Below are 12,294 nucleotides of genomic sequence, written 5' to 3'. Positions count from 1 at the left end.
GAGGAGAGAGAATAGCTAATGAAGCCCAGTGATGGGGAAGCATGTGCATGTGTGTCTCTTCTGACCTCAGCAGCTGTGGTCCTCTGGTCTTTTACTTTACATCTACACTGCACCATAAACATGTCAACAGTCAAACCTACTTATTAAGATAGCTTGGATGCTATAGGATGCAACAAAATCCTTTGAATTCTCATGTTTTAGTTGCATCACTGTTCCCAAAAATGACCCCTGATTAAATCCTTATGGTATGATAACATTTGATCTACTCTTAAAAACCCTATTTTTTACACTACATAGTATCTCTTCTTCGAACATTTAATACTTTCTCTACAGTTCTAAAGAGTCCTAGGTTTATTCATTATATTTAAGATACAGGAAATGATATAATTTCTTGCCAATAATTATATTTTAGTCACATTTCAATATTGTTTTCAATTACACTTTTACATATGAACTATTATTTGAAATCAGACAACTTTGCTTAAGGAGTCCTCCCTCCGCTCACTTTAAAACTGATTTGACGAACTGATTCATATCACATAAATCAGCAGAATTCCAGTAACATTTTAACAAGAATAAAGATGAACATGAGCCTTCCACCTGAATGCTCAGGTGCAGTCTGGTCTAGATCTAATTCTTGAATAGCACCATACCGCCACACATATTCCATACATATAATATAAATGTATTATTTGAATCAATCTGATCAGTGAAATGGGAGACCTTTGAATTTATTAAAAATGTTAAGTAAATAACTGAGAGACATGAATTCAACACAATGCCAATTAAATTGTCTTACTTGGTTTTAATTCAAACCTCAAGCCTGTGCCATAGAGTAAGTGTATAAATGCTCTACAGTCTATATTCAACATAATGTTTTAGTTTGCTCCCTCTCACAAATGACTCCTGTCATCTTCTAAAGTGCTGTGCCATGTGGTGGGCTTCATCTGCTACACTCAAAAATGTGAGCAGCAGGGGTGTCAAAAATGCACTTTACACTCGTCAATTTAACATAACATGTCCCTATAATTTAACAGAAATAAGCCTCCTGTTATTTCTCACTTTAGATTTGGATCAAAAGTACGTGTGAATAAGAAACTTGACAAAATCACACACATGAGATTGCCATGTTGGAATACTTATATTTGACATGTTTGCTGTATTATATGATTTTCTTTGTCTAGGACCAGTAGCATTACAGGCAGCAATTCCAGTGTTGTCTTTGATAGAGATACTAATGCACCTATTCCACTGGTCATAAAACCCACTAACATTTGACTTTTGTCTGTGATGTGAGTGGATACAGTCGGCATTCAGTATCGGGTCAAATTACTCTGACATGCGGCTCCATCGGCTCTGATCGGCAATGATGGAAACATAACACCCGGGTTAGCTTATTTCTTCTTCATCTTCTTAATTTTGGCAGTCTAGACACTGAGGCTGCACCTTGGCGTTGGCACGTAAATAGACATGAACACTTCTGTATTGGAATTTGATGTCTCTGGAACAAAATACAACAGCGATTTCTTTTTTCTTCATATCGTGCAAGATGCAACACTAGAAAGACATTGATTTGTTCTGACGTGGTGGTTTCCAGCACATTGGTGACGTTGAATATGAATCACTCGGGTAAAAAAGAGCAGAAAATCATTTCCTCGTCTGCCAATGGGAAGGAGTCAATCCTCTTTCTTTGCAGGTTTACTTATGTTCTAAAAAATCTTCATATACCCTCTAACTTCGGTGTAAAAGAGGTGTCATTCGAGTCATTACAGTTACTGGACGCTTTTTCAATGTGATGTTTACTAAACTGTCAAGCAGATAAGGGAATGTAATGTGTGTTCACAGAAAAACGACTTAGGTTCAAAATAACTCACATATTAATTTCTGTTAATAAATCAATGGGCACAGCTTAATAAATACATTTTAAACATGATAGCTAAAGAAGAGTACATGCACAACATAAAGTTTGTATTGAGGGGAGAGTTTATCCAGTCAACAACCTCTGGAGGAAGTTAGAAACCTGCCGCTGTCATGTTGGGCTGCTGATTTGCTTCTGGGTGAGCAGCAGGCAAACAGGCCTAAGTGACAGAGCGTCCCCAGACCCTCTATCATCCATCATGCACTGCAGCAGTCAAACACACATGTACAATTCATAGGGACACACAGGCAGATACACCCCTGACCTCACCAGTGCATTGCCTGTACTTTGTTTGTTCTTTTTTGTTCAAACCCAAACAGCAGATAAGGGACAACTCGCTGGGGATTTCCAACCCGGCAGGGGGAGCACAAGGCAGGAGAGAAACTCGCAGGTCACTGGCAAAGGGCTGCTCTGTGAAAAGCATAATTTTTGATTATCTTTTAAAACAGCTGCTCTGTTATCATTACATTTTTTTTATAAAATTCTAAATGATGTTTTGTGGTATAGCTTGTGACAGCATAGGGACAGCTGACATTAGGGGGTTTGCATGTGTTTCTGATTTAAATGTTTTCTGTATTTTCTTGGAAAGCCGGTGGTGCTTAATCTTGGAAACGGCTATATACACAAACATTATTATTATCATTATTATTTTAACATGAGGACAATTATTTTTTCCATTATTAATAATAACTATAATGTATAATTGAATAACAGATGCAGGCAAAACCTAATTAAAATTGTATTGCATTGCGGAATAAACTGATGTCCACTATTACATATATCATCAGAAAGAAGCCTTCGTATTGAATATATAATTGTGTTAGTCTTTTAATGACAGTTTGCATTAAATTAAACAACATTTCATAAAATGATAACATGACCATTATGTCATGATGTGATTCCACTGAAAACGAGAACACGCTCATATTGATTTATAGTTCTGCTTCAAATTTATTGTATGCAGTAATTGTGTGTTTTTCTTCATGTGTAGTCACTGGTGCGGTTTAACCAAGCAGATAAAATGAAACTCAAACAGACGATAAATGTTGATGCATGAGGACGACTAACAGCCTCCTTTTCATACGTTCAGCCATGGCACCGTTGCCATTGAGGTGATCTTGAATCTGGTTCTGCCATTTGAGTTCCCAGATTGAAGCACTTCACATTTCTATATGACAAGAGCTGACACAATCCCCCCCGGGGCGCTAGCAAGCTATCTCCCCGTGACAGCATCCCTTCTTCAGAGCAGGCCGGGCCTGATGAAGGCTGGTGAAAACTGATGGGGGGTGAGGGAGGGAGGTGGGTACCAGCAGGAGGATCTATGAAGACCAGAGGGAGAAGGAGACCGCGAGACAGGCAGGAAATGGAGGACGAGGGACTGAGAAACAACGGAGCCAAAGAGAGAAACAAGAATGTGGGTTTTGTGAAGAAAAAAAAAAGATGAGGAAAACAGCTAAAGAGATACAATCATCGTTGACATTTACTGTTCAAGGCCCCCTACCCAAGGCTGTGCAAGGCTCTGGCTCATGGGCTGCAAAAGAGCATGGAAATCCAAATACTTTTTTTTTTTTTTGGTTGAATTATCCCGGCTTGTCTGCAGGATACCACACATCCCTCTGAACTAGCATTCCAGGCCAGCCATCTCAAGTGATGCATCAGAAATGTAACATCCCCGTAGCACTGCCGAGTGTCCTGATTATAGAAGGGAATGAGGGCGGCACACTGTGTGTGTTTGACCAGTGAACTGGAGATAGGATGCATGGTTCCCTGCAGCAGGATGGGGGAGGAGGAGGAGGAGGAGGAGGAGGAGGAGGCACGGTTAGCTGCAGAGGAGGAAAGAAAGATAAAGGAAAATGAGATTAAAGAAGAATCAAAAAGAGAAAGAGCTGATGAGAGAGAATTATCTCTTTGTGGTTTTCCACTCTTCATCCAAGCTCCTCAAACGACCGTGCACGTGCATGTGGCTGTTTGAAGACTTGTGAGTAAATGAACATTGCTGTAATTCAAGGTGACACTCACAGACTCATTGAATCCTATTAAACAATGTGTTATTTCTTAAGCTTCAGAGGCAGCTTTCGACCACCTCATTTCCACCTACAGCAGATTTACTTCAATTTGATTTGATTACCAAGAGGGATGAAGTCAGGCTCAGGCTATTTCTTCACAGCAGCTCCCGCTCCCCTGACTCCACAGTACCTCTTTCTCTTTTTTGTCCTTTAGTCGAGTCCAGCACCAATCTCTGGTCCACTGATGGAGCAGGGCAATATTACAGGGGAAACAATCTGAGAGGAGAAAGAGTAAGAGTGAGGGGCACTCAGGTGGAGAGAGATACTGCCACGCTTGAAGAGGATGTATGCTTTGGGGGCTGACCAGATGGCTGAGGCGAAAGACAGGCAACAAAAGGAGAGGTCAAATAGAGTGGTGAGGACAGAGGAGAGGGGAGGTGGAGGAGGGGATCAGTCCTGCATGGAGAGGCAGAGAGTGAGTGAGGGAATTCATACATACACACGGTAGGACTCTTAATCCACAACTTTTCATATGGGGAACTTTTCAGATGAGTGTCGGCTCTGAGTTCGACTTTTGAAAAGCATTTTTTTCTTTTTTCATTTCTCACTGCTTGTCCCTATGGTTGGTTTAAGGACAGCACTTGTTTGTTCTTCGTTTGAAGGTGGACGACGCCTCTCCACTTCCTCCCTTCATCCAAAAATGAGGCCACAATATCGGTGTCACCCGGTTTTTCACCATCAATTAACTAATTAAAACCAGTTTTATTTTTAAAATCAGTGCGAGAAGAACTACCTTTAATCATCTACCTTAAACCAACTCTGAGAAAAAATATTAATTCAATGTTTTGTAAGTTTTTTATCTTGTCCATGTCCCGCCCACTTACACAGAGGAGGTGGGGTTTATTACCAATACTGCAGCCAGTCACCAGGTGGCGCTCTAGCTGATTTGGCTTCACTTTAGCCGAGCTGTTACGTCGTCCATCTATACACACAGTTTATGGTTGTTCTCCACTAACACCGGGTCAAACAGCAAATGGTTTTCTGCTGTTTGTATAAATGGTAATTGCAGCCGCCTGCTACTGTAGCTCAGATTTACTCTCAACTCCAGGCTGGAGTATGTAAACACCTTGAAAACCATAAGCTTCTACCTGTGGTGTTGCTTGTTATCTCCTGACCATGGAAATGAGCCAGAGCTTTATGCACAGCACAGCTCATGGCTCTCTCCTGAAAAATCAATAACACTGCTTACATTAATTGAATGTTGTGTTATTCTACCTGTACTTTACATACTGGCATTCGCACCCGCATGCATAGAGACGAGTTGTGTTTGTTTATGGCACTGCATGCATGTATTTGGCGGTACACTGTAAGCATAAACATATCTCCTGTCAGAAATGATGCTCATGGGGGCAGACTCTGCAGAGGGGGGTGAGTAGCGGGGGAAAGGAGTGTGCGCTTCTTGAGGCAGGATGAGTTCAGGATGAGTCGTGTCTGATGGGGCAGGGTTGCACGATGCTGGCAGATCTGGTGCAGTGAGAGTGGCTGGTGCGTGCCCTCCAAACAAAACCGGTCACTCCCGGTCTAGAACATCCTTATAGACCTCGTGAGAGCCCTAAGCCCCCACCTCGGATCGCTCTCGGTGGCATCGCTCATGGGATCCAGGCAACATGGAAACTTTCCCAGTACAATAAGGTGGCAGCACAAGGACACTGTTATCCCTAATGGGGGCAAGAGTGGATATTTGGAGGGGGAAGAAAGAGATGGTATAGTGGACATATCTGTTGTTGTAGAATGGGCTCAAGCTAATAAGCAGAGGGCAGCTGAGCAGAGAGAAACATGCTGCCAGATCTGGTCCCAGAGCAGTGGTTCTGTGTCAGTACTGGCCCAAATTAAGAGGGAGCGCAGAGGAAACTGGGCCTCGACGAGGTCTGGATCTCCTGCTGTCTCCCATTCAGAGGAGGACATTGCACCATTCAACCTGCAGCGCTTACCCACAATACTGCTGTCCAGCTGTTGATTCACCTTTCAAAGCGCTCTGTGTACCTGCGTGTGTGTGTGAGTCTATTCCTGCATGTGCATGTGTGTGTGTGTTGCAGAGGACTCAAGAGGTGTCTGTGCCAGGACAGATAGGGTAGGGAGAGAATTAAAAAAAGGAGGAGGTGAATCCCAGCAGTCACTAGATCTCTCATTCACACAGCAGTTGTACGCGTCCTTTGAGTATCGGAGAGGTCTTTGTGCCGTTACACCGTTCACACAGGGAGAAAGAGAAAAAAAAAGAAACATGGTTATTGCATGTGCATATGCATGTGTGATTTTATTTTATGGTTGACTTGATTTGGATGTAAATTTAATTTTTGTGCCTTGAAAAATTCTGCGTGCTCCATCTACAGCATGTCCGGTTTATGCAACCATACACACTTGAATATGTATCCGTCAGCCAGTCCGAAACTCATATTTGCTGCATGAGACTGGATCACGCCCTCCCCCTCGTGTCAGCCGCCGAGCCATTGTACCGGAATGCTCTCAGTGTTGGGGGGGAAGTTAGCAATGCTTGATTACCCAGCGGGAACACTTGAGAGTCAATCAGAATAAGTGAACAGCCACTCATGATAGGGTAATAAAAGCAAAACACACCTGTGGTCATGAATATCAGTTTACACATTAATGGCCTCGGACTGAATGGAAGTGGCTCCACCTGACAATTGACACTGTCGCACCGGAGCGTACAGTGGATACACAAACAAAGAAAAGTCAAAGTGCACACTAAATAAGACTGGATAAGAAAAACAAAACAGTTTGTATTAATGAGGTGTTTATTCCCCCTTGTTGTTGTTATTGATTTGTTACAGTAAAAAACATTCAATTGATTGTGTAGCTGTTTATTCTCCCTCAACTTTGCTCAGACTCAGTCAGACTCACTGTTGTGCAGCTTTTAAAAGGGCTCGACATTCCGTGTCCTCCTCTGTCTTCATACCTTAGCACAAGTTGTTTTTCTCCAAAGACACAACACACGAGTTGTCTGCCATTTTGGCGTCAACAAAGACCGTGGTTACTGTACGCATGGGGTCACTGACAGTGAGTCTGTGCTCACGTTTCCTTCAAGGCGGAAAGACTTGTCTTTGTCAGCTCTTTCGTGGGAAGCAGCCGAAGCAGCTGCGGTGAACGCCGCAGTGAGTCGTTCGCCGTGGATGAGGGAGCTGAGCAATAACTGGTGTGAGCTGCAGACTCTCAGTGAACAACGTGACGTTTCTCTGCTTCGGCTGCCACTTCCCCACTGAAGCAAACACACTGTACCCACTTGTATTTAAACCTGCAGGATTCTCCCTGACATCTTGTCGCAGTATTACCATATTTATTTGACTTTCTGACGCAGTGCATGAAGATTTCTTTTCACGGATGAGATCAGACTGTTCGAGAGCAACAGTCATCTATTTTCATAATTAATCAGTTGATCCAAGGCGAACTGAAGGGGGCTCTAGCTGAAACAATGCTGATGACACCATCAGGGTTATTGCTTTGGAAATCTCTCTTTTTACAATTCGACTTAAGTTAATGTTTAAAATGTGGAATGTCCCTTTAACAGACAAATCATTTAGTCATAAAAATGTCAGGAAAGTGTAAAAAAAAAGAAGAAAGAATGCCCATCACAATGTTCAAAAGCCTGATTTTCTGTATCAGAAAACAATGAAAACAAGCAATTCCCACCAATAAAGAGTTTTGTTTTGCTATCTCTTCTGCAATTAGTTTTTTTTTGCTTTAACATGAGGTAAATTATGACAAGCTGTTGCTGAAGATTCTAACGTTGACTTGTCAATTTTAGATCTGGTGTCACTGAAAATGGTCGGATGTTTATGCAGGTTTAAAATGTTGGCACAGATATGAAAACGTTTTTTGTTGTTGTATGTGTTCATAAAAAACATTATAACATTTAAAATTGCTGTTTGGTCTTTGTTTTCCATTTAAATTAAGAATCACACTTTCTGGTCAAACACTAATCAATGAAAAACTACCAATCTGATTTTACAGAACACTAGACCACGACTGATTTATGATTTGGCTGATAAAATCAACAGATATGAGTCTTTCACAGACATATTGGTATCAGTGTTTATGTTTGATATGAAACATTTATATTGCAGAATAAACAATGTCGTCAAATGTTTATATTTTTACAAGATTTGTTTATTTTCCTCATTCAATATTCTCTTCTATATATTTGGTTGTTTTTGTGTTTTCTTTATATTTATAGTTATTTTTAATTAATGTTATGGTTAATCTGTAAAAAATCACAAAAAAAAATTCGTCATAAGGAAATCTTAGGAGTCACAGCCAATTAAATTGTATATAGGAAGTTCTTTACTCCCTTATATTGGTATCAGCCCCCAAAGAATCCATATAAGTCTGTCTCTGCAGATCACATCAGTAGTTTTATGTTATCATGTGTATTTATTGTTTTATATGCAGGATGCTGTCAGTGCTTCATCAACTGCACTGTGGATACTTAGAGTCACATAAACCCTTAATTGCTTGTTAGTGTTGGGTCAAAAGACCCGATCGATCCATCGCTGACCAAAGTGATGAAGCACACATTTGTGAATGTGCACACACATAATCTGCTGACTAATCTTAACACTGTCCTCTTGCCCTCTACTTTCCCTGCAGTTTGCTCCCAGTTCTCCCGCGGGGTGTACGCCATCTTCGGATTCTATGACAAGAAGTCCATGAACACCTTGACCTCCTTCTGCGGCGCCCTGCACACCTCCTTCGTCACACCCAGTTACCCCACCGATAATGAGGTGCAGTTTGTCATCCAGATGCGCCCCGCCCTCCGGGGCGCCGTCCTCAGCCTGCTCTCTCACTACAAGTGGCAGAAGTTTGTCTACCTCTACGACACGGACCGAGGTAGGTGACAGCGTGGGCCTCGAGTCAGCGCTTAGATTACAGCATGCAACCACAGGAAATGTCTCGGCGCCTCAAAATAGCAGCCGCACACCGGGGTTAGCAAAGGACAGATTTACCCTGTAATGCTTTATGAAAGCCCTGTAAATGCTCCAACTGTAAACGCTGCACTATTTAATACAGTAGTTTGGTGTAAATGTAAAATATACTCTCTAGCAGCTCGTAATACTTGTAATAAGACATTACACTTTAAGAAACAGAACATCTTATTCTAACAGTGGGCTGGTTGGCGTCAGTTAATCTTCTGGTAAATCACGTTGTTGATATTGGCCCATCTTTCATCTGAAATGAGGTATGTCACAGCTGCTACTGAAACATTCTCTAAAGAAACCACAGTCTCTCTCTCTCTCTGCCTGGGGGGGCTGATTATTGTGGGATTTCGTTTATTTTTTGGTTGGGTTTCTCAGATTGCATTGCCTGGTTGACAATAAACACTGGTTTAATGTAGCTGTTCGCCGCGTGCATGACGACCTGTCAACGCGGCAAATTGCTCATTTCTGGAATTTCTAATGTCAAACGAGAAAATGAGCTCATTGTCTCTGAATAGAATGATGATCGCCTCCTCCTTCCGAAACTCCAATTTGCTCAAACAACACCTGGACTGAAGGGAAAGATATGCTCAACATGTTACAGACAAATAGAACAATACGTCTTCTTCTTTGTTGAGGTGCCAGACCGCGTCGTTACATAGTCCTTTTGCTTTGTTTATCTGCTCATTATAGAGCGGTCCTGACCTACAGATAGTCTTCGAGCAACCTGTCTTCTCTGCAGTTTCTTCTCTCCGCTCCGTGTTTGGTTCTTTTTATGGTCCAGCCTCGCGCCTCCCCTGCTCTCCCTCTCTTGCTCTGAGGCAGAATGTGAAGTGTGTTTTAGTGCAAGGTCCTCGTTCTTTGGGTTTCTGCGCCTGTAGGGTCCAGAGCTGAGGGCCTTAATCCTCCACACAGCCCACAGATGATATGCGGTTAATTAGGGTCACGCTGACTCGAGCACTCATTGGATCTTCCCTGCAGATGCTCACAACCCACAGCACAACCAGTACCGCCTGACTAACCAACCCATCTCTCCGCTTTTCCTCTCAAGTCTGGAAAGTGAGACGGTTTGGGGCGGAGTGGGGGGGGGGCAGGGGGGAATATCCAGTTATTCTAAAAGACAAGAGGAGAGTGATGACCAACCAGAACACGTACACTTTAAAAGAGTAAAAACAAGGACAGAAGGCAAAGGAGGAGGGGGAGTAGGGAATAAAACCAATTCAGTCCAGCAATTAAGGCAACGGCAGGTGTGTGTGTGTGATTTACAGCCCGGTAGCTGCGTTCAGACAATTCCCCGTGTGCTGTACATCCCCGTGCCGAGGCCCATGCCAAGCCGCTTCTACCTCCCTCCCCACTGCCAGGGGTGTAAGACGATCCCTTATTAGTAGGAGGACATTGGCCCCAGGAGGGGATTAAAGTCGTTTATTGATGCACTCCATCCAGCACTTTGGGGGGCTTTGACACTTGGCTCATCAAGCAGACAGATGTGTCAGGGAGCCTCTACCTCTGCTTATCAGGTAGTGCAGCTCCCCTGGCAATATGGACACTGACTGCTGGCTAAACCAGGAGGAGTGACAAGGGAAAATAGTCTTCAAGGATGCAGGTTTTTTACCCTATGGCTCTTAAGCAAAAGGAAAGACAACTCGCTGTTGTGTGTATTATGTTGAGCTTTGTTTTTGTGTGTCATTCCCCCACAATCCCATCACCGATAGCACCCGTCAGGGCCCAAATACCGTATCTCCAAAATGTACAATTTAATCGTCAATCTAACTGTTTCCCTCCAATATCTGACTATTTTATCGGTTTATTTTTACCTTTACTATTTAAAAAAGTTATTTATGATTTAAACTGCCTATGTGTCACTTCAGACTAACTATAACATTTCATTGATTGTGTGCTAACTTCCTTGCACTTTCCTATTAGTATATCTGGCTAACCAGCTTGCTAGCCACAGGGTTAACTGAGCATTAGCACGTATGTTGGTCTACAGCAAAGATTGTATAATCCTTCCACGATCCAGAATCACAGCCAGAATATCCTGGATACAAACGCTGCCATCTTGAGCATTCGGAGCCAGACACTGTGAAGTAGCGATTGGAGGACGAGCCGCATTAGCGAGGTCTTTCTGAAATGCTTGAAAAAACGTCAGAGTGATAAGAACTACCTAAGATGACCAAAAACCTTTTTAAGAAACATTTATTTGTGGTTTGCTTTTACTTTTTCTTTGGTTTATGTCCCGTCAACGAACATGGAGGTTAAATAAATGGGGCTAAATTACCCCATTTTAACAAAAACACTTTGAGAACTGGTAACTAAAAGAGTTAAGGTTAATGTTAGCAGCTGTGTCAGTTGGGGGTCGGGCTTGGCGAATTGATATTGAGTATAGTGCTGCAGGGTGACTGTTCGAATACAGACTGAATATTCAAATTATTTGAGATTTGTTTCCCAACTTCATTTTTTGGACAAATTTGGGACCAAGATTGTTTCGATTTAAGGAAAGAATAGTTGGTTGTGACGACTGCACTACAACCCTGAACTCAGACTCTCAGGAAAGTAGAATACTGGAAACCTAAAAGCATATAAGGAAAAGGTATGGAGAGAGAGAGTGAAAGAGAGCAACTCATAAATCAGGTTGAGGTGAAATTGCTGAATCAGGGTTGATTGTGCCTGGGAGAGACAATAAATCCTGTAATCATCTGTCTCTGCTGCACAGACCTGGCAATTATCTGCCCATACCTGACCGCCAGAACAGAAAGGGCGAGATCCATCTACCTCCCGCCTGCACCCCCCCCCACACACACACTTTTTTTAGGGGAAATTTGTCTGCTGACGTAAACTGAAAGGAAAGAAATAAGAATATTCACTATTGGAGACATAAGACTTGGGGGAAAAGAGAGTATAAGGTGGAAGGAGTGATGCAGGGATTGTCAGCTTTTTTCCTCTGGTTTTCTGATGTTCGGGGATGATTCAAAAAGAAAGAGCAGTAATATATGTTTGGATCTTTCATCTCTCTCTCAACCCACACGTGTATTAACACTCGCACTCACACACCCACGCGCGAAGTAGCCCGTCAATATAATACCTGAGATAAAAGAAGAGTGGCCACTCATTATGCTGATAACACAGAGCGCGCTGAGGCTCCATTTGCTTCCAGTGCAGTCCCTTCATCATAACGTCTGCTTTCAAACAGCTGTGTGATATCGGTATTTAGGGCACAAATTTCCATCCATTTCCCTCCGATACATCGGAGCCTGACGCATATGGACCGTCGCTCTGTGGACTGAAAGCACTGCGCTCTGGCCTAAAAGCTTTTTAAGCCAGCCCCAATAACCGAGCCAAATGAATAGTGAGGCTGCAATTAATCTTTTCAATTGACTGAATA

The 12,294-nt window shown here is 42.6% G+C and overlaps 1 protein-coding gene across 2 annotated transcripts in view; it reads left to right on the top strand.

Annotated features, from left to right (window-relative positions):
- The window catches only part of gria3b (glutamate receptor, ionotropic, AMPA 3b), an 80,752-nt gene that overhangs the window by 15,642 nt on the left and 52,816 nt on the right, over positions 1-12,294 (top strand). For both annotated transcript variants that reach the window (XM_053429528.1, XM_053429527.1), the window contains exon 3: positions 8,587-8,826. In XM_053429528.1, coding sequence (XP_053285503.1) covers positions 8,587-8,826 — 240 coding nt within the window. The remainder of the gene's footprint in view (positions 1-8,586; positions 8,827-12,294) is intronic.

The sequence above is a fragment of the Pleuronectes platessa genome, chromosome 8, assembly GCF_947347685.1.
Source record: "Pleuronectes platessa chromosome 8, fPlePla1.1, whole genome shotgun sequence".
Lineage (NCBI taxonomy): Eukaryota > Metazoa > Chordata > Actinopteri > Pleuronectiformes > Pleuronectidae > Pleuronectes > Pleuronectes platessa.
This window is presented reverse-complemented; position numbering and strand designations above follow the sequence as displayed.